Genomic DNA, 23280 nt, shown 5'->3' with positions numbered 1-23280 from the left:
ACTGTTTGAAGAGGATCTTGGAGTAAGAGGGTCTTTATTTAATTCCTACCTCTCTGATTCACTTCCAGTGTAACCCTTGGGCAAGCAGCTTCGTCCTCTGGAACTCAGTTTACTAATCTATCAAATGAGGAGAGAGAGGCCTAGATGTTGCTACCAAGGTCCCCTTTAGTTCTCCTTACAGAAGATTCAGGTACACATTTATATAAGAGAGGTAGATACCTAGATAGACAAATTAGGAGCCACCTGTCTTTTTTGACTCAGTTTGACTTAACTCTAACTTAACATTCTAAGTAGGATTTTTCAGAGACTATCATCTTCATTTTATTAATTTTGTATTTAAAATATATTAAAAACAGTTTAATATATAAGTAATATGTCACAGTATATATAATATAATTATAGAACACATATACATAAATATATATTTCTATTATATAAACATAAAATAAAATATTTATTTTCTGCAACCCTAGAATTCCTCCAGCATATGAATTTTATATTTGATATACTAAATTTCACTATGTTTAAAATAATTATTTTATATTTAAAATATATTGAAATATTTTGATGGCTGAATATTCATTTTATATTTAAATATATATTATTAAAATACCTTAATATATTTATTTATATAAAAATGTATCTTTATATTTAAAATAAATTTATTTTTATGTTTTCCCTTCTTGTGTCTCTCCCCCCAGCACTTATACTCTTTGCTCAGATTAAGTTCTCTCTTTAAGGTCTCTGTCATGTTATATAAGTAAAATTCTCTTTGTGTACACATTATATTCAGATTCTGGACTGGACTGAATTCAAGTTCTGCACAGTATTGTTTCCCTAACCTTTCACTTACAGACATCTCCGGTCTAGTTTTCTCCTTTTCTTGGTCTTTGCCAATCTTTGCCCACCTTCTCAAGTCTTCCTAAATCTCTATTCTTGGAGTAGACCCAAATAATCATCTTGATTTCTGACCTTCCCTGCCCACCCCCACTCCCACTCCCACTCCCACTCCCATCCAGTTTTTCTAAAGCACTTTCCTATTTATTTTCATCCCTTTCTTCCATTTAGCAAAAACTTTTGGAGGCTAGCCTTTCATCTGGGCTCCAGTATATTCATTCCAGTATTGTTCTCTCTTTACAATATAGCACTCCCCAAACTCACATTTACATGTATGATTATTATAAGGATCATGTAAGGAGCAATTTTGTTGCCTCTGGCCAAGAGGTTTGGAATGATCTCATGCCTTCATTTTGGCCTCTCAGCAGGGAGAAAATCCAGGTGTTTTTTTTAATAGTAGCTGGCAGTCCAATTTGGCAGAATAATTTGAGCAAAGTAGGGCTTTTGGAATTTTGCATATGTACCCATCCTTCCCATTGAGAGTTATCAAAAATAGAGCAGGGGCCCTTGGGTTTCTGTTGCTGTTTGGTTTTTAAAGTTAATTAAGCTTTAATAACATCCTCCAGGGTAAACATTTTTCACTTGGTGAATTGTAATCTCAAGGGCCTTAGGGGAAATGTGGGTCAGCCCCTGCCCAATACATGCTTCCCCTCTCTAACATTCCCAGCAGGTCATTCAACCTCATGCTGTAAAAGGAGAAAATAAATCCACAATAAATTAATTAATTAGTTTCTATGGAAAAAGCACAGGATCTTGTGTTGAAGACCTGCATTTAAATCTCTCTTCTACATCTTACAACCTGCTTCAGACACCTAATGTCTCTGGTGTCTCATTTTCTCTATCAAGAAAAAAAAATAAAGTGAAGAAGGTTTGTTCTAGTTTTCAATCTATGATCCTGTATAATTTGCTATGTATCCTTGAACAAGTAGCTTACTCTCTCAGGGACTCAGTTTCCTCATATGAAAATGAAGGAACCAGAAGAGATGATCTCAAAGCTTGGAGTCCTAATATTATAAGATGCCAGTTCTATTTAGTATATTTTAGTATGGCATATATCCAAGGACTTTCATTAAAAAATATTTATATTTAGATGATCTTCCTATCAACTCATTTATCTAATCTTTATCATCCTGTTTTTATTTGTTTTTGCAAGGCAATGGGGTTAAGTGACATGCCTAAGTTCACATAACTAGGTGGTAATACATTATTAAATATCTGAGGTTGGATTTGAACTCAGGTCCTCCAGACTCCAGGGTTAGTGCTCTATCTACTGTGTCACCTAGCTGCTCCTTCTATTACCCGTTTCCACCTACATCGTACAGGGAACTATTTTTTTTTTAATCTCACCTGTACCTATACTCAAGCCCATCTATTTCATGACTGCCATATTTTGTTACTTCCAAATCCAGGATAATCAAAGCAAAACAACAACAAAAACTATTCACAAACTTTGGGTTTAAACTCCTCATTATGCTTACAGCATCAGTATAGCATCATCTCTAGCCAATAGGTTACTAGGGTGATAGCTATCATTATCTCTCTGGATATCTGTAAGGGCAGTTTAGGCATTTTATGGGATGGAGGGAAATTCTGTATTGGATGCTTTTCAGGGGAGTTGGAGGAAGGGAAAGAAATTGCAGTTTAATTAAAATTCTAATCCCAACTTTCACTGTCTTCTTGCCAAGTCAGCAGCCTGCATTTCTGTCTGTGGTTCTTGTGACTTTACTGTGATGACATACATAGTTACCTCAAAAAGAAAAAAAAAAAGCCTGTGAATTTGCCTAAAAAATTCGCAAACATCCATACGCTTCCCAGATGCTAAATTTAATCAGTTCTGGAATGCTGCCACCTTCTCCCTGTGTTTGTAAAGGTGCCTCATCCAGAGCTGCCAGCCTTTATGGGGAGGGAAAGAGGGGGGATGAAACTGAGCTGATTACAAATGAGAACAGTTTTATCACAGCACAGAAATCTTTTCAACCTGTTTCTGTTTTGCAGGTAGCTAACCAGGATTTCTGAGGAGGCATTGCTCTTTTTTTCTCCCCCTTGGCCAACCATGAGGCCCCCCCTGCTTTGTGCATATATACTGTTAATAACCATCTCCCAGTTGAGGGCAGTCAGCTTTCCTGAGGATGATGAACCTATCAATACTGTTGATTACCACTGTAAGTATGCCATAGAATGATTTCTTTTTTTCAAGAGAAAGAGGTACTTTGTTTCGCAATTCCTCGGCATGCTTTGTAGAGATAGGCATTTTTATTTACTTTTTTAAAAGGCATTTTGAATTTTGAATTTATCCCTGATAATTTCTTAGATTTTTCTTTTCTTTTTTTTTTAAACCACAAAATCAGACAGTTTGTTCAGGTGTTCTTTTATAAAGCAATCAGAAATAAATTGTGTAATTTTGGTTTATAAAAAAAGACCATTTGCTGACATTTCTCATATTTTATTCATTTACATTCAGGACGTTACCAGAGGAATTTAGTTAAAACCCTTCTACAACTAGTATATACAGCTAATCAATGCTGTCTATTGATCCTCCAACTCCATAATCCTGACTGATGGTGTAGGCCATTTTTACTTGCAGATTCAAGGCAATATCCAGTTTTTAGAGGACGCCCTTCAGGCAATGAATCTCAACACAGGCTGGACTTTCAGCTGATGTTGAAAATTCGAGACACACTTTATATTGCTGGCAGGTAATTTTCCTCTCATTGGTTTATTAGATTAAAATTCTTTTCTCTGGTGGTGCATGCTTTAATGCATCTAGTTCATGAAAAAGCAATACGTAGATAGTGATCAAAAATCAGAAGTAGACAAGAAAAAAGGGTGGAAAACTAAGCTATCCAGAAAATTCCCAGAGTTCTATAGCAGGGACAACATCCAGAGACAAAGTATTCATCAGCACTTTGTTACTATAGTCATTAAGGTCTCACACTTGACTGTTTTTTGTTTTTTTCCTTAAAAGTCTTGAGAATAGCTGGGAAATAATTCTTCCTTGTTTCTTAACTTGGAATGAACCAACCAAATATCATAAGTATGTTTAGCCTTATACTCTGAACCACCATAACAGTACCTTTCCCTGACTAATGAAACTAATCAAAAGCATCTTACTAATGAAAATATGACCTTTGTTGACAAATTTTTTTCAGAGGGTAAGCAATCACTAAAGCTTTTGCAACATATTAGAGAGACATATTTGTTAAAAAAATAAGATAAGTTTCTTATTTTTATGCCTTCTGATAACATGGTCTACTTCCTTATTTCCAACAGGGATCAAGTTTATACTGTAAATTTAAATGAAATTCCCAAAGCAGAAGTGATACCAAGCAAGGTAAGCAGATTTTTTATAGTGAAACTGATTTAAATTTATTCATCTCACCCCCCCCATACATCCTCCCTCTCTAAGAAAATATTTTCAAGGTTAAAAATAATCTATTTTTTTATTTTATTGAAACAGAAATTGACATGGAGATCAAGGCAACAGGATCGAGAAAACTGTGCTATGAAAGGCAAACACAAAGTGAGTTCAGCTGTGGAAAACTTGGAGTAGTTCAAGTTTTTAGAAGCATATGTTGTCAGAAAGCCATGTGAAAAACCTATTGTTAATGTGTAACTTGATTTTTTTTTTTAGGATGAGTGCCACAACTTTATTAAAGTTTTTGTTCCAAGAAACGATGAGATGGTTTTTGTCTGTGGCACAAATGCATTTAATCCCATGTGCAGATACTATAGGGTAAGTACATTAGATATGATGTGATTTGTCTGTTATTGTTATAGGCTCTTAAACTTTACTATTTCAGTGTCAGAGTTGAGTTTTCTAGTGTGTACCCTAGCGGCTTGTTTTCTCTCTAATGCTATGGAAGAATAGAGACAGGCAGTATTTGTCATATAGAATTACAACAGAAGTCAAACACAGTTGCCTTCACACTGGTACACAGAACAGATGTGATGTCTGCTCTTTATTCTTCTTCTGCAGTTGAATACCTTAGAGTATGATGGGGAAGAAATTAGTGGCTTGGCAAGGTGCCCGTTTGATGCCAGACAAACCAATGTTGCCCTCTTTGCTGGTAAGATCTTTTCTAGTCATGATTCCAAATGACAGTTGACATTAAAAGGGATCAAAGATTTTTATAGGAAAGCTGAGAGTCACTTGGATAACTTCTTTGACACAAGTGTGCTGAAAGTCAAATCTTTAAATAGGTTTCCCAAAAACAATAACGGAAAGAGAAATCCTTTCAATGAAAGTTATAGTAATTCTTAAAGAGAAGAGGCTATTTAGGTGATAACAAATGGTTTGTATTATAATGGAAAGACTGTTCTATGTGGAGCTGGGAGGTCTTATTTCAAATCCTAGATCTGCCATTTAATTAGCTATATGAACTTTGAAAAGTAATTCTCTTAACTATGCTTCCTCTGATGTGATTTGGTGAATAGATTTGCTAGATTTACATGCCAGATTTGAATTCAATAAGTCTGAATTTGGATCTGATTTCTGACCTTTTGTAGCTGTGTGTGTTCATGGACAACTCATTTAACTTCTCTGAATCTATTTCCACATCTATAAAATGGACATAATAATACTGTCAGGACTTACATCATGAGAGGCAGCAAATATAGTGACCAAAAGAATCCAGCCAGGAAGACTGAATTCAAGTTTTCTCTTTGATGTATATTAGATGACTTTAAGTTATGGAGGAGCTGTTGATTTGCATCTGTTGGGGGAGTTCCTCCCCCCACCATGATTTTTCCACATATAATTCTTATAAAAGCAAACAACAACAAACCTCTACCTCCCAACAATTGTTGGGAAGTTTAAATGAGATAATACATATAAACTGTTTGCAAATGTCAAATCCCTAAGTAAATGTTAGTTATTAGTATTTGCCCTGATTTTCTCAAAGGATTTTTGTGTGTATAAACATAAATTTATAGCTTAGAAACCATCTGAGCCATTCCCTGTTTTCAGATGTGGACTCTGAGGCATAGAAAAGTCAAGAGACTTTTCCCACAAGACAGACATGCATTATTGTGGCTATGAGATCATAAACTCACCCTGAAACAGGAGCATTTCTTGGTTATCTTTGTATTGACCTTTGTTCCTGTCTCTGAACTTTGAACATAGTAAATGCTTAATGTTTTGTTCCCTTGCTATACCAAATCTGAAATTCTTGTTTCAGATGGCAAACTGTATTCTGCAACAGTAGCTGATTTCCTGGCAAGTGATGCTGTCATTTATCGGAGTATGGGCGATGGATCTGCCCTACGAACCATAAAATATGATTCTAAATGGATAAAAGGTACCTTTGACCAATGGAGGCATTTTAGAGCCCAAGATGACCCAGCCAAAGGCCCTGGGAGGGAGGCAGTTTAATAACAGATCATTGTTTATTTAACTCTATCACAATCTGCTCCTGGGAAGCAGAACTCTTGAATGGCACCAGAATTCACATCAAGAGTCTGGCCTCTGTCAGACAAATTTTAAAAATATGATTCCTAGCAAATTCTTGCTGAAAATCCTAGTAAGGATGAATTTGGTGAATGTCTATGAGACATCAGAATTGATATAGCTGTATTTGTTATTTGGGAACTGGAATTCAAGGGTTTATTCCTAGTATAAAAGTTTTTTCTTTCCTAGTTAAATAGGTTAATGAATAAATCTGTAGAAACAAAGACTTTTGCTGTATTATAATTCCCGGTAGGCCTTTTTACAATCCATTAGCTGACATTAAAGACTCCAAGTTCACTGAAGCTTGAATATACCCATATTTGAACTCCTTAAAATCTTCAGAACATTGGAGTTCCTGTTGAATTGTTTATTTGTAACTAAGGGACATCTGTCAGTCATTCATAGTGTTCAGTGTCTAATACTAATTGAATTCTCCTTTAGATTCTAGTTTTTCTTCAATTTTTCTTTCAGAGCCCCACTTTCTTCATGCCATAGAATATGGAAACTATGTGTATTTCTTCTTTCGAGAAATTGCTGTAGAACATAATAATTTAGGCAAGGCAAGTATATGATAACAGACATATTATGTGGCACCGTGTGGGAATGAGAGGCTGATATGGGAGAGTTAGTGACATGGTCATGACACCTTCCTCCTGTATGGGTGCACTGCATGTAGTCCATAGAGGATTTTTGGTTCTCCAGAAAGGAGTATTGAATTTGGAGTCACAGTCACCTTTCCCCTTTCTACTTGTGAGACCCTTGGTAAAGCACTGGGCTCACTTGACCTCTTTAGGTCTCTTCAAGCTAGACAGCTACCATCTTAGGAGAGTGACACCTAGAAAGACTTGGAACAATGTCCAAACTGAAAACAGCAGCTTTGAAATTCTTATCTTCTCTATTTCTTTTGGTCCCTTTTTATAAGTGCCCCACCTTTGCTATTTTCTTAACTCTCTAGACCCAATCTTTTGTTCTGAATGACACAACAAAGTTATTTCGAAAGTAGACTAGTAACAAGGATTTCTATAATAACTAAGAGTTTTAAGTGTTACTATTCTTCACTACACCCCCACATACAAACAACACATATGCACACACTTCCCTGCTGATATTAGATTCCATGAATAGTATGAAAATCTGGAGGGAAAAATTAGGAGATGGATCCAGGATTGGCAGCTGGATGACTCAATGGATGGAGTATAGGATCTAGAATGAGTAAGACCTGAGTTCAAATATGACCATAGACAGACATTTACTAGTTGTGTGACTCTGGGCAAGTCACTTAATTTCTGCCTCAGTTTGCACTCTATAAAAGAGGAATAATAACAGCACTTTCCTCCCAAGGTTATGGTGAGATTCAAATGAAATAATATTTAGAAAATGTTTTGTAATTTTAAAGCACTATATTTTCTTTCTGATTCGCTTATTCTGATGCAAATTTGTTTTGTTAAAAAAAAAATGCTCCCTCTAAACCAGTCTTCTCATTTTGTGTTGATCTCTCGAAAAACAATTTTCTTTCTTCTGATTTTCTCCCCTGCATTCATATCTCTTCTGCTCTTCCTTTTTCACCTGGCTAGGCTGTATATTCTCGAGTGGCCCGTATATGTAAAAATGACATGGGTGGCTCCCAACGAGTCCTGGAGAAGCATTGGACTTCTTTCCTCAAGGCCCGGCTCAACTGTTCTGTCCCTGGGGATTCATTTTTCTACTTTGATGTCCTTCAATCCATTACTGATATCATACAAATCAATGGCATCCCCACTGTGGTTGGTGTGTTTACCACACAGCTTAACAGGTATGGGATTCAGCCTCTGATCTTCAGAGTTCTTGACTTCCTAGTTAAAATCTCCCGGTGATTTTTTTTATCTATCTTTCTTTTCTTACAGCATCCCTGGTTCAGCTGTGTGTGCTTTCAGCATGGATGACATTGAAAAAGTATTCAAAGGAAGGTTTAAAGAGCAGAAGACCCCGGACTCTGTCTGGACAGCAGTCCCTGAAGACAAAGTCCCAAAGCCAAGGTAAAAAAAAAAAAGGAAAAAGAAAAGAAAAAAATAACTGAGGTAGGATCTTGCTTCTGATACAGTCAGTTGTTTGTCCTTCATTCTCAAAGAGGACCATGATATCAGAGAGGTGAAACCATGACATGCAAGTCAATTGGATTTGAGTGGGGGCTATGTCTCACTCTCCTCCAGAGCCATCAATATATCCAGTGGCCAGATAAGGATCAAGATAACTGGAGATGGCCCTGGATACATTGGGAGACTCTGGCCTTTTAAAGCTAAGGTCTTTCCCAGGTCTGCAATTTGACAGAGGCAAAGTCAGTGATTAGGCTAGGTAAGAAAGATATGAGGCAAAGAGTGACCACTTTTACCTAATCAAAAAAAATCAATCTGAGGGAAGATGCTCAGAGTTTCAACATGGTAAAGAATCCTAGAATTGTAGAATCTTAGCCCCAGTAGAGATGAAATGAAGCCAACAAATCCCAACTTCCCACATAGTTCTGGAATTTCCTTTATAATATTCTTAATAACTTGTCAATAAAACTAGTTAGTGAATTGCATCTTCAGAGACTGAAATAAAAAAGGATCATCACAGAAATGAGAATACTATTTCCCCTTTGTGACTCTTCTGTACTCCCCTTCCTCTCTCTGTTGTCCTTTCAGAATCAGAGGATCACACACTCTCTCATTTGGAATGGACTTTTGAAGCCATCCCTCTAGTCCAGGGATTGTTATTTATTATTTTTCTGAGTCATATTCCCCTTTGGCAATCTAATGAAACCTATGGACCCCTTCTCTGAATGTTTGTTCTATTCATAAAATAAATTATACAGAGTTACAAAGGGAACCAATTATATTAAAGTTTAGATCTAATATAAGGTCACACACCTTCTGAAATCTATTGACAAACTACTTCAGAGCTCATGAGCCCCAGGTCAGTTACTCCTGATCCACTCTATTCAATACCTAGGTCCCAATATTTTATTGCAAATATTCATATAGGATCTATTTGAAAATCTCCAGGGATAGGAGAACCTGTCCTTTCTTGAGGCATCCCTTTTGACTTTTGGACAGTGTTAGTGGTTAGAAAGTATTTTTTTGTATCAAGCCTCAGTATGCCTCTCTGCCTCACATACTCATTGCTACTGGTTCTGCCCTCTGAGGCCAGGCAAAGCAATATTTTCTCAAATAAAGATGATATCCTCATTGTTCTATTATGCATTCTCTTATTAAACCCCTTATCTTGCCAGAATTTTGACTTTAATGGAAGAAAAATTAATTGGTGTTGGTCTTTTCAGGCCTGGTTGTTGTGCAAAGCATGGCCTTGCAGAGACTTTCAAAACTTCGATTGATTTTCCTGATGACACCTTGGCTTTCATCAAATCGCATCCTTTGATGGACTCTGCTGTCCCTTCCATCATTGAGGAGCCCTGGTTCACAAAGACTCGGGTCAGGTAGGCTTGTTCAATGAATTATTCCTTTGTCTACTTTTATCTGTTGGCTTTCCACTCAATTTTACCACATCATTTTCCCTCTCTTCTTTGTTAGGTATAGGTTGACAGCAATTGCAGTTGATCATTCAGCTGGACCTTACCAAAACTACACAGTCATATTCCTTGGCTCAGAAGCTGGAGTAGTACTTAAGATCTTGGCAAAGACCAGTCCTTTCTCCTTGAATGACAGTGTTTTACTGGAAGAGATTGATGCTTACAACCATGCAAAGTAGGTATATTTTACCAGAACTCTTTTCCAACACAGATCAATTATTTCTAGAGTGTTTTCCCTCTAGTCCTTTGTTTCTGGGGACAGCTAGGTGTTGCAATAGATAGAGTTCCACTCAACATCAGAAGATTCATCTTCATGAGTTCAAATCTGGCTTCAGATACTTAGCTTTTTGACCCTGGGCAAGTCACTTAACCTTGTTTTCTTCAGCTTCCTCATCTGTAAAATTACTGGAATATATATATATATATATATATATATATATATATATATATATATATATGTGTGTGTGTGTGTGTGTGTGTGTGTGTGTGTGTGTGTGTGTGTGTATGAGAGAGAGAGAGAGAGAGAATCCAGTATCTTTGCCAAGAAAATCCCAATCCCAAATAGGGGCTGGCTAGGTGGCGCAGTGGATATAGCACCAACCCTGGAGTCAGGAGTACCGGGGTTCAAATCCAGTCTCAGACACTTAATAATTACCTAGCTATGTGGCTCTGGGCAAGCCGCTTAATCCCATTTGCCTTGCAAAAACCTAAAATAAAATAAAAGCCCAAATAGGGTCAAAAAGAATCAAGTGAAAAATGAAAACCTGTCCTCCTAGGCCCCTAAATTAGTCTTTGGTATGGGAGTGTTCTTTCAACAAAAATAGTTGTCATTTTATTAGGTACATGAAGGCAGGAAAGGTAAATTGTTGAGCAGGCTAAAAATGGATCCATTCTAGCTTTCACCCGAGGAAAGGGAGAAGTTTCTCACACCACCTCTATACATTGCTGAGATATTTTAGGATGCCACATGCTAGCCAACAGTTACAAGAAAAGAATTTTTACACATCTGTTTCTGTGTTTTCTTTAACACCCTATGAAATAAGATCCTTGGAACTATCAGAATAAAAGAGTTGGATAAAAGCATGATAGAAGATGCCTTTACCATAGCAGTAATGGGGATTCAAACCCAGATCCTCAAACTTCAAAACCATTACTCAATTTACTCTCACATTGCTTCACTTCCAAAGGTGGAGATTAAATATGCATTGAAGTATAAACTCCTTTTCTTATTCCCTTTAAAAGTTGTGTTTCTCTTCTACACATCATCCAAAATGAAAAAACTGAAAATCTTTAAGAATCTTCAAGCAAGTTTTTTAAATTTTGTCAATCTTTTTAATAATTATTATCATTTATTTCACACACATACACACACAGACATCCCAACACCATCACCACCACTGAAACCCAATGAGGGAAAAAAATCACTGAGCAAAAATCTCAGACACTATGACCAAGCAGACAAGGCAGATGATATTGTTTCATTTCTGGTGTATGGGTAAAAATATGTTTCCTAATCTGTTATGTGGAATCTTTTTTGAGTTTTCCAATGAATGAGGAGTCAGTTTTCTTTTAACTTAACTTAAGGAAAAATCTGGAGGTGAGTTCATAGGTTTTGGACCTTAAAGCTACTTCAGATGTCACGTACCTTGGCATCATCATTTCACAGATATTGAACAGCTAGGTGACACAGTAGAGACATTAAGTAAATTGTCCAAATTGTTGACTCTGATTGAGTGGCTAAGCTGTGGTTCAAACCCAGAGCCTCTGAATCCTAAATCTGACCCTTTTTCATATTTTTTACATAGGAAGACAAATTTGTTCCAAAGCACTATTTTCTAGTAGAAATTCTGATTCCATAGCTATTATGGATCATCTAAATCCTGAAACTTCTCCTAAACGTTTTTAGAACTGCTTTATTCAGCCTTGGGCAGCTTGGTGGCATAGTGGATAGAGTACTGACCTTGGATTCAGGAGAACTGGCCAGCCTTAAACACTTGCCACTTACTAGCTGTGTGACCTTGGGAAAGTTACTTAATCCTGTTTGCCCCACATCCAGGGACTTCTCCAGTCTTCCTTATTCATATCTGGCCTCTGGTCCCAGATGGCTCTGGAGGAGAAAGTGACTTAGTACAGTACCCCCTCTCTCAAATCCAATTCATGTGCTTGTCATGGCATCACCTCCCTCATGTCATATTCTTTTCAAAAATATTCTTTTCAAACATTATTATCCAGCCTTAAACTTGACTTGCTTGGGCTCAAGCATTCTCAGAGAAGTGAGAATATGTGAATTATTACTTTGTAGAGAAGACATATACCTAGGTTTCTGCAGCAAGTATTTATTCTTAAGACCTGCTCAGTTCTAGAAGACAGCTAAAATTCCAAATGCCTTCTTTCTCCAGCTCATATGGTATCTGATTTAAAATCAAAATGTTTCCTTCCAAACAGGTGCAATGCTGAGAGTGAAGAGGAGAGAAAGGTCATATCTCTGCAGCTGGATCCAGATCATCATGCCCTGTATGTAGCCTTCTCCAGCTGCGTTATTAGAATTCCCCTCAGTCGCTGTGAGCGTTATGGGTCATGTAAAAAGTAAGCTGATTTTTCTTTTTTTCTACTTAATGTGGAAACTGCCCATGTGGAGACCTTTGGGGAATGGGAAGAATCCACGTTATCTTCTATTCTCATTTTTTATACAGATCTTGCATTGCATCTCGTGACCCTTACTGTGGCTGGTTAAGCCAGGGAGCCTGTGGCCGAGTGAAACCAGGGATGCTGTAAGTGCCCATTGTTACAGTATTTTTAAGTGTTCGTTTTGATGATGTGTTTGAAGCCCTGAATTCTAATAAAGTCCTAAGAACCCCTCTCTTCCATTGTTACTGGACATAGACATGAAGATAAGGGTAGGAAAACCATAGCTAGAAAAGATATATGGGTATGGAGAAAAAATTAAATACTATTCCATTTTCCTAAGCATTCTCATTAACAAGCTCTTCAGCACAAATAATCATTGTAGCAAGGGGAAAATTGTATGTAATGTTGTTTGCTTTTTAAAAAACTATTCTATATTTGCTAACCAGTTTTATGTTCTTGATTCTGCTTTGATTGTCACTTATATTCCTATGAAGGTTGCTAACTGAGGACTTCTTTGCTTCCCATAACCACAGTGCTGGAGGATATGAGCAAGATACAGAATACGGCAACACAGCACAACTTGGGGACTGCCATGGTAAGACGAGATCACTCAGGCCTCTTACTGCAGCTCTCGATGGCCACATTCGCATGTGGACTTTCCTTGATGATCAACCTATTATTAAAACACTGTTCACCTTACCACCTAGCATTTAACTTAAAACTTCGCAAAAGCCGAGTTATTTGGTCTTGGGGATTCAATAGGGAAGTTTTTCTTTTTTCCTTTTTTTTCTCTTCACCTCTTAAAACTGCTAGGGAAAGCTACAGAAAAGTATTGGAATAGGTTTTTTGTTTTTTGTTTTTTTGTTTTTGTTTTTTTGAATTTGCAGTCTTTTAATTTGACTTTTTTTAGTTACTTAGAATTTATAAATTTTTGCTTTCTTTTGGTTGCTTTGCACTGATTACTTGTTCCTTTAATTCTTTTAGAAATTTTGCCTACTTCAACTACACCAGATTACAAAATATTTGGCGGTCCAACATCTGGTTAGTTTTTTTAATTTTTTGAATTAATAACTTTTTCTTTCCTTCAGTTCAGCATTTTCAACCCCCCCCTCCCTCCTTTTGCGCAGTTTGGCAACCCTTCATTTTTGTGCTTTGACTCATAATTCCACTGATGGTAGTGAGAGACTTTTTGTCTTTCTGGATACCTCACCCCCTCGTAGCCGCATGTTAACAGTTTATCATTGACCAAGACACATCCTTTAAAAAAATTTTTTTTTAAAGAAGCCTAATTAACATAGACTGCATCTCAACTGCACGCAAGTCAACCTAGCTTTTTTCCCCCCTTATCCTGCATTGTGAATGTTTCACTTGGCCATCTATGCCCAATGGATGGCAGAATTTCATTGCCTTCCCCTCTCTCTCTCTCTCTCTTTTCACCTTTCTCAAGACTTATAAAACAAATACACATTTGTTAAAATGTGTATTTACAAGTTTTAGAAATGTTATAATGTTTTGTGATCATGTTGCTCATCAGTGCCACAAGGACTGATGAGGGTGTTAGCTAATGGATTATGGTAGAAACCAGGTCCTGATATATTAGGATATCAGTGGGCTGTTTCTACACCTGCTTTTGTCTTGTCATGGTGGATTGACCTGGGACCATATGTACCCTTCTGAAATGTGATCCTTGAGGTCTTCACCTAAAAGAAGTCCAATCTTTTGTTTTGTTTTGTTTTCTAAACTTCCAGAAAATCCACTTAGCTGCCTTCTCTTCTATATATGCTACAACATTTAAGTAGTTTTTTACTTTTATTGGCACTTCTAAAACTCCTTGACATCTTCATTTCTCAGAGTAAAGAGTGGCAGACCTAATCCAGGAGGGCATGTTTTATAAGGAAGCAGTCATTGTTGCTTGTTGATTCCATTTCTCTTTGCATGAATCACTTGACTCTCCTGAAGACATATCTACGGGGATCTGGGGAGAACCTTGAACAAAGTGCATCCATCCACTGCTTCAGGGTTCTGCCCTGCACCTTGATCACTCTGGAGGGAGGGGTGAATGAGCTACAGAAACAAGAATTATTCACATCTAAGAAGACCATAACCAGAATTTATGGGTGTCCTTCATTTCCTGGGTCAAAAATATATTTTTCAAATCTACCTAACCACCTATTTTCTAAGCTGATTATACTATTGCTTAAGATTTCTGAGCTTTAAAAAATGCATATTAAGCTTTCATAAGCCCATATCTGGGACATATAATATGCATTTTAAAATCTTCCATGAATATGCTTTTAAAAATAAAAAAAAACAGGAGGAAATTTAAAAAATTCTCTCAAGGGAAGGTAAATAGAAATGAAAGAGGGCTATGATTTTTTTCTCTCTCCTGGGATCACATGAATGGCCACGAGGTATTCAATGGGAACTTCCTGTGTTTGTTTATTTTTTAAACTTGTTTAATGGTGTTTCATACTTGCTTTTTTGTTTTTGTTCTTCCCTTGAAAGGAAGGGATTCGACTTAGTTTCCTCAGATGCGTTTGTATGAAGAACTAGAAGTTTTCTTTGAATATCACTTACAATTTACCAAGAAATGCCACAGACTAGTGAGGGGGGGAAGTATTCTTCTTTCCCCTATACATCACACACATTAATAAAAATCTGTTTGCCACCACAGACATGGAGGTATCCTCATCTTCTGTTACCACAATGGCAAGTATCCCAGAAATAACACCTAAAGTGGTTGATTCCTGGAAACCCAAACTGACGAACTCCCGGAAATTTGTAGTTCAAGATGAACCAAACACTTCTGATTTTACTGATCCTTTATCAGGTATCCCAAAGGGTAAGACCTTACCAGGGAATACATTACAAACTGAGTGGAAACCTGACATTTTATGACTCTCAGTTCAGGGACACTGGATCCTGAGGGTGCCTTAATTCCTTTTACTCTTATGGCCCAGAGAAGTGACACTGGCAAAGTTTTATATATCTTTGCTTCCACTGCTATTACTCTCAGGTCCTTAGGTCTATTTAGGTTAAATCTAAATGTGTTCTTTAACAGATGAAAGAAGTAAATGACACATAAAGAGAGGGATGGTCTTGAAACATTGAATTTCTCCCTGAAGGAGATAATGGTCTGAGAGAGATCTGGCAAGAAATTGTAAGACCCTTCAAGTAACACCAGAAAACAATGTTCACCAACTGATAACCACTAAGTTAAAGGCATTTATGAGATTGTATCCAGAAGCCCAGACTCTTGCTATATTTATTTTGGCACACAAACACACACACACACACACACACACACACACACAAACTCTTTTTCCTTGTTATGCTTTAATGAAAGAAATATATGGGGGTGGCTAGGTGGTGCAGTGGATAAAGCACCGGCTCTGGAGTCAGGAGTACCTGGGTTCAAATCTGGTCTCAGACACTTAATAATTACTTAGCTGTGTGCCCTGGGCAAGCCACTTAACCCCATTTGTCTTGCAAAAAAAACCTTAAAAAAAAGAAATATATGTATGTGAGCACATGCATAATATACATATGTACACATGCAGACAGTCACATATATACATATATACACACACTTTTCCTTGCTTATGATAGCCATGCTAGTTAATGCTTTTTAGAAAGAAAGAAATATATATGTAGACATATAGATATACATATATACATGCATACACATATATAAATAAGTATTTTCCTTGCTTATGATAGCAATATTAGTTAATGATTTGCAAAAACAAATATGTATAAATAAACATAAAGTATATTTATTTATATAAATATATAAACTACATGTGTATATTTATAAGTTAGTCATATAGAAATGAATTAAAAATATTAATACTATTATATATATTTATTTAAATAACTATATGTGTATATATACATATATGCATAATTATGTTTCTATAAAGCATTAGCTAGTAAGGCTATCAAAATCAGCAAAAATTAGCAACTCCTTTTCCATGACTGTCATTTTGATTACAAGAAATAATAAAAAATATGCTTGCTGGATCCTTTTACTAAATCAATTGTATTGGAAAAAAATTCATACCATTCTATTTATCTAACATAATATCAGGTTTCCAAACAGTTTTTTTTTATTTTTTTGTCAGTACATTGTCATTTATGATTTCTGTTTGTTGATTTTGGATTTTGTTTTTCTTTTAATCTGTCATTCATAAATTTCTTTTTCTTTTTTTCAAGTTTCTTTTTTTCTCTTGTTTTAGTAATCTTTTCATTCTACCTTCTCTTTGCATCTTTTACACAATGCCACTGAGATCTATAATAACCATGAACATTGACTCCCTAAACTAATATTCAAAGACTTTGGCAACTAACCAAAAGCAAACAAATCTTAAAATCTCACTCTTATCTTCGCTTACTCTGGGATAGTTGTGTCTATTGCATGTAACAGAGTTAGGTTCCTCCTTAAACTAACGTTGTTTTGACTGTGGGATGTCTGTGGTTGCATTAAAAATTCCAACAATTACCAACTAATCTGTTCTTCTTCTTCTAGGTCTAAGTTAAATATCTCTCTCGTAGATACTTGTACTTTATTATCTCAGTAGTAGATAGTGCCTTTCACTAAATTCTGTGGATTTTTTTTAAGGAGTGTATTATTAAAGAGTACTCCTCAAGCAGGAAGGGGGGAAAATAAAGATAGCTAGAGCAAACGCACTCGGGGAAACTAGTGACTCACAGCTGCCCAATGAATGCTTCTATTGTGTGAACAAAATATGTGTGACTTTATAAAAAATATCCTGATAAATTATCATGATTTTATTAGCATGGTATGTGCATTTATGTTAGTTCACACATTGTTTTTCTTAATACTAGCTGCCTTTTTGTATGAATTTGGGAATTAGGAAGAGAGACGTGAAAATATTCCATTCATAATTCACTAATTGCCTAGCTAGACAATAGACATCTTTTAACCCTAATTTTCTGGCACAAATCCTTAAAATTACTAAGTTTACATAAACTGCTTATGTGATAAAGAGTTGGAAAATGGTAGACAGACAGGCATTGGATCATTAGGGATGCCTTATAACTAAGAATTGGCAGGGATGTGTAATTCTGATAATGGTCCTTACTACAGCTAGCATAATCCCTTCACCTGGGAATCCCATAGTAAAGATTAAAAATTATGGGAGCTATCACTCCAAGCCAACTTTATTAACTCTATGGCAGTGGTTCTGTTTGAAGCATGATGTTAATCCTTTTTCAAAGCTACTTGCTGGAAGAATTGCTAGATCCTTAACTTCTTTCCTGCATATCTATTACAGGTGTAAGGTGGGAAGTACAATCTGGAGATTCCAACCAAATGGTCCACATGAATGTTCTTATCACTTGTGTCTTTGCGGCTTTTGTTCTGGGTGCTTTCATCGCTGGTGTGGCAGTTTATTGTTACCGTGACTTGTTTGTTCGGAAATCCAGAAAGATCCACAAAGATGCTGAATCTGCCCAGTCCTGTACAGACTCCAGTGGGAGCTTTGCCAAACTGAATGGTTTATTTGATAGCCCTGTCAAGGAGTATCAGCAGAACATTGATTCACCCAAACTGTACACCAACCTCCTGACTAGTCGTAAAGAGTTACCACCCAATGGAGATACGAAATCCATGATCATGGACCATCGAGGCCAGCCTCCAGAGCTAGCTGCACTTCCTACACCTGAGTCCACTCCTGTGCTCCAGCAGAAGACCCTACAGTCCATGAAAAGCCAATCTGATAAGGCACATGGCGCTTCAAGGAAAGACACTCCTCAATTTTTCCCTTCTAGTCCCCCACCCCACTCTCCACTAAGTCACGGACACATTCCTAGTGCTATTGTTCTTCCTAATGCTACTCATGACTATAACACATCTTTCTCAAATTCTAATGCTCATAAAGCTGAGAAAAAGCTTCAAAATATTGATCACCCATTAACCAAATCAAGCAAGAGAGATCACCGGCGCTCTGTTGATTCCAGAAACACTCTCAATGATCTCTTGAAACATCTTAGTGACCCAAGTAGTAACCCCAAAGCCATCATGGGAGATATCCAGATGGCTCATCAGACCCTAATGCTGGATCCAATGGGAAATATGTCCGAGGTTCCACCCAAGGTCCCAAACCGGGAGGCATCATTGTATTCCCCTCCTTCTACTCTCCCAAGGAATAGCCCAACAAAACGGGTAGATGTGCCTACCACTCCTGGGGTCCCAATGACCTCTCTGGAAAGACAAAGGGGCTATCATAAAAATTCCTCCCAGAGGCACTCCATATCAGCTATGCCTAAAAACTTAAACTCACCAAATGGTGTTTTGTTATCGAGACAGCCTAGTATTAGTCGTGGTGGATATATGCCTACCACAGGAGGTGCAAAGATGGACTACATGCAGGGAACACCAGTCAGTGTTCATCTGCAGCCTTCTCTCTCCAGACAGAGCAGTTATACCAGTAATGGCACCCTCCCTCGGACGGGAATAAAGAGGACACCATCCTTAAAACCTGATGTGCCACCAAAACCCTCATTTGTTCCTCAGACTACATCAGTCAGACCACTGAACAAATACACCTACTAAGACTTGTGTGTTCTATTCCTGGGTGTTTTAGCCTGTACTGGTTGTAGGGATGATGTCGGGGGGTGGGTACCTTAAGACAAGAGACTCACTTGTATTTAAAGAGAACCAAGTGGCCAAAGAAACTGCTTGACTTTGGCAACATCAGAACTTGCCACATGTAGCTACCGCAAGGCTTCAAAGTACTTGCTTAAAACAAACCAACATACAAACAAAAAACAAAGGAAGGTGCTGGTCATTCCATTTCTTTTGTTTGGAGTTAAGGAGGTGTAGCAATGGGGCTACTTTACCATGTTATAAATAGTAAATACAGTACTTGGAAGAATCTGTAAGCAAATACTTGAAAATGGGTTAATTTTAGACTGCCGTGATGTGTGGTCTTCCCATTAAATGTGAACATTTAATATGTATGCATTCACCTTGCCTCTTGCACAAATGTCAAAAAAAGGATGGTAATATCTCCAAGAAATGAACATTACCAAGCAATTTGCTGAAAATTCAGTCTCTGGCCCAACTGTAGCATTTTTTTTCATGTGTGGCATTTTGTCTGTGCCACCAACAGACTGTGTTGTGGCTGTGCACGTGCTTTTGCACGTGTGTGTGTGTGTGTGTGTGTGTGTGTGTGTGTGTGTATGTTGTGTATACACTAGGATCTACTTAGGTACCCATTGCATCTTATGCTATGGAATTGTTTACATTGAGCATGACTGAACAACAGACACCATTGTCTTTGTACAGCAGTCCACTGGGTTGAGCTTTGAGATAGAAAATGGAGCCAGGTTTCAGATGATTAGCTGGAATGATATGGGACCCAGTGCCAGAATGTAAAAATCCTAAGGAACTTTGTGCTGCTATTCATCCAACCTTCAATTTTGATCTTGCCAGTTTTGAGGGATAGAGGTATTAAAAGAAGAGTACATGGTTTTTCCACCAGTATTTGGTAGCTTGAGCTACCTGTCCACTGTGAATCCAAATCCCAGTCATTCTAGAACATTCTTGGACATACCAAGGCAAGGTTATGCTTTGGTTCTGTTCAATATTATCCTGTAGAAAAATTCTTCCCTATCCTATTCCCTGGTATCCCCAGTCATGTCCACCCATCTCTTCCTTTTTTTTTTTAAAGTATGTAAGAAAGTCAGCAACAATTGGCTCTACATACAGAAGCAGTCTGGAAAATTTAACAGTAGTGCAATCATTTTTTTTTTTTGTTTATGTTGTGTTATGTGAAGTTTTTTTCCTCCAAAGTCATGCAGGTTATGACAATTTGCTGTAAATATTATGTGTGGGTTTACCTGAATCTGTGCTTTTTGTGCCTTATTCATGAGAATGGTAAAAATACTAGAATCTATCCGGTGTTCTCACTATCGCACATCATTTTCTGTTACGTTTCTCAACCAGCACCTGAAACAATTTTTTTCAATAAAAAAAATCATAAAATGATCCAGAACAATTACTGACTAAAAGTTATACACAAACACACAGAAACCAGTTCAACCATATGGCTGCGGCCTATCCTTTGCCATGATGAACATTCCACTCCTTTTTCCTCCAGATGAAACACTGAGAATGTGAAATTAAATGTGGTTTCCAGGGTAATGTGACACCTGCCGAGATCTTCTAAGAGATCATTTATGTGGTTTTACTGAAACCACTTGCAATTGAGGATGTGCCTCACCAATGACTGTTTTAGCTAACACATTGCTTACTGAAACTAATGTAGAAAGAACCAAGGCAGAGAGCACTCTTAGATTATTAGGACAAAGAAAAAATCTTCAACTGGTATTTTGAGATAAAGTTGATTTCTAATACGTTGTGGGGGCTGGGGAAGGAAAATTTGCTGAAGGCCAAGATTTTTTTTTCTTGGTTTTTGTTTTTTAAACACACCATAGAATTATGCAATTATTCTTTTCCTTAAAGGATATTGCTTGATAAAGAGCATTATTTCCTGAGAACTCTGCAACCCCAAAGCTGTCGTCTTTGTTCCTAAAGCACTTCAATAGCGCAATTAAATTATTGTAGATTAATAATGAATTAAATCAACCAACCACCACCAACAAACACTGCTCAGTTCACCCACGAAAAATGTTTGTTTGAATTCACTTTACCAATATTAATCCTGACTTGTGTAAAACTGAAACAATACTTGTGCGTGAGCCCTGATAACTTTCTGTAACATTGTGCTGCCTTGTAGAGTGTAATGTGAGTTCTATCAGTATTTATGTTGAAATTTCTAACATTCAATCTAGTCTCAATTCTGTTAATTTAATTTTTTAAAAATGCTTTATCCATTTGTGCAAAGGTAAACACAGATTGTATCTTTTTTAATGGTACGGCATAAGAAAAGTAACCCTAAATTGAAGTTACTCTATACTGTTTTATAGAGTACTTTAACATGTATAGATATCTTGTAAACTTGTATTGTGGATGTGTAAATACTATGTACTTTGGGTTTTTAACACCGCATGTAAAGTCAAAATAAAATATTCAACTCAATCACATCCTGCTTGTTATGATTATAGGGGATAGGGACTGGACCTATGATATTATTGGTATAGAGTGAAGAAACTCCTCTACCAACTGTTGGCCAGCACCTTCTCTTCAAAGTCATTTTAGGGAGCTGATCCCAGAATTGTGGAATTAAATTACTTTTCCAGTCATACTTGTCAGAGACCAGATTTCAACCTATGCCTTCTTTGGTCCATTATCCTACACTGCTTCTCGGTTATTAACAAACATATTTGTAATTGATCTGGTCTAAATGGTTCTTTAAAACAAAAACAGAATTTGTCAGTTTAACCATGCATATATTAAAAAGAGTTTATCAAAGATTTCATTAACTATAAATATTTATTATCATGCTAAATGAATGCCACCTTGACCTACCATTATGTCTCTAGAGATATCTTTTTCTGTGTATGTGTAACTTTGTTCAGAGGCCTTAATTAAGTCAAATATATGTAAAAGCATTATAGTGAATCATAAGACATGGATGTAGTTTTAGAGATATTTTGAGAGACTGATGCTTTGATATTCCCATACACATTTTTTTGAAAATAATAGCTGGTAGGTTGGATTCCTGTGAATATTCCATCTAGGTAGAGGTATCTTCTAGGCAGATGAGAAATTCTAAATATTCAACTCAATTACTATGATTATAGATTAGTATTGGATCTATCATAGCATCGGTATAGAACAAGAACCTTTTTCCTGCCAGGGGCCTTTTGGATTTTTTTTAACATCATTCATGGGCTATATTTGGTCAAACATTTAATTCATCCCTTTTTAAAGCTATGAGATTTATTGTATTTCAAGTCCTGCCTGCAAGATTGACTTGGCAGCACTAGACCTGCAGGTTACAGGTTCCTGGATAAAGTGAAGAAACTCCCTAAACCAGCTGTTGGTTAGCACCTTCTATGCAAGGTATTTTTAGGCAACTGGTCAAAATACTGTGGAATTAAGATTTGGAAGTTATTTTCAAAGAGGTGGGAGTGATTGAGTTTTAATTATTGAATAGAGGTTGGAGGACATTCTTTGACTCTACATATAGAATGGTAGTGGAAGCTATTGCTCCCTCTCCCTGTTCCAAGAACATTGCTTTTCCTTCTTACTAAAAACCAAAATAGAATTTTGAACTCCAAGACTCACTAAATGCTCTAAAAGAAAGATTTCTGGTCTTAGCTACAAGGCTCTGCCACTTAACCCATGCATCCTTGAGCCATAGGTCTTGATTTCTCTATATGTTAAAAAGAGGTGATGATTTCTAAAGCCTCATGTGACTTTAAGTTGATGGTCCTTGTCTCTTGGTGTGTGACTCCAAGAATATTAAGGATGAGCTTCCAGGGTACACTCAATCTGTCAATTCACAGGCACAACTTAAAAAGTTCTTCCTGGGCTTTGGTAGGCACTAGGAATGCAATGGCAAAACTAAATAATTTCTGCATGCCCTAAGGAGCTTACATTCTACTGGAGGAAGCAACAGTCCACCCAGACAGAAATATACAGAACTGATGTAAGATGATAGGGTGGGGATGGAATGAATTAGGAGTTAAGAAAGGTTAGTAAAGGTTCCACATATATGGTGATATGTGAGGAAACCTAGGAATTCTAAGAGGCAGAGATTAGGAATGTTTCTGAAAATGGGAAATACCCTAGCCAAAGGTGTAGAGATAGCAAATGGAGTGCCTTTAAGGT

At 36.9% G+C, this 23280-nt stretch overlaps 1 protein-coding gene across 11 annotated transcripts in view; it reads left to right on the top strand.

Moving 5' to 3' along the window:
• Nucleotides 1-22968, top strand: part of SEMA6D (semaphorin 6D) — a 70603-nt gene extending 47635 nt beyond the window's left edge. Inside the window, exons 2-19 of one of the 11 annotated variants that reach the window (XM_074234759.1) lie at nucleotides 2893-3059; nucleotides 3482-3593; nucleotides 4168-4228; nucleotides 4355-4417; nucleotides 4529-4630; nucleotides 4874-4964; nucleotides 6075-6194; nucleotides 6815-6903; nucleotides 7918-8135; nucleotides 8227-8358; nucleotides 9639-9794; nucleotides 9889-10062; nucleotides 12333-12473; nucleotides 12581-12658; nucleotides 13049-13110; nucleotides 13500-13556; nucleotides 15190-15345; nucleotides 17813-22967. In XM_074234759.1, coding sequence (XP_074090860.1) covers nucleotides 2951-3059; nucleotides 3482-3593; nucleotides 4168-4228; nucleotides 4355-4417; nucleotides 4529-4630; nucleotides 4874-4964; nucleotides 6075-6194; nucleotides 6815-6903; nucleotides 7918-8135; nucleotides 8227-8358; nucleotides 9639-9794; nucleotides 9889-10062; nucleotides 12333-12473; nucleotides 12581-12658; nucleotides 13049-13110; nucleotides 13500-13556; nucleotides 15190-15345; nucleotides 17813-19092 — 3201 coding nt within the window. In that variant the 5' untranslated portion in view covers nucleotides 2893-2950 and the 3' untranslated portion in view covers nucleotides 19093-22967. Of the gene's footprint in view, nucleotides 1-2892; nucleotides 3060-3481; nucleotides 3594-4167; nucleotides 4229-4354; nucleotides 4418-4528; nucleotides 4631-4873; nucleotides 4965-6074; nucleotides 6195-6814; nucleotides 6904-7917; nucleotides 8136-8226; nucleotides 8359-9638; nucleotides 9795-9888; nucleotides 10063-12332; nucleotides 12474-12580; nucleotides 12659-13009; nucleotides 13111-13499; nucleotides 13557-15189; nucleotides 15358-17812 lie in introns of all 11 variants that reach the window. The other 10 variants (XM_074234758.1, XM_074234757.1, XM_074234756.1 and 7 more) reach the window with 10 other exon arrangements.
• The last annotated feature ends 312 nt before the right edge of the window (nucleotides 22969-23280 follow it).

This window comes from Macrotis lagotis, chromosome 4, assembly GCF_037893015.1.
Source record: "Macrotis lagotis isolate mMagLag1 chromosome 4, bilby.v1.9.chrom.fasta, whole genome shotgun sequence".
Lineage (NCBI taxonomy): Eukaryota > Metazoa > Chordata > Mammalia > Peramelemorphia > Peramelidae > Macrotis > Macrotis lagotis.
This window is presented reverse-complemented; position numbering and strand designations above follow the sequence as displayed.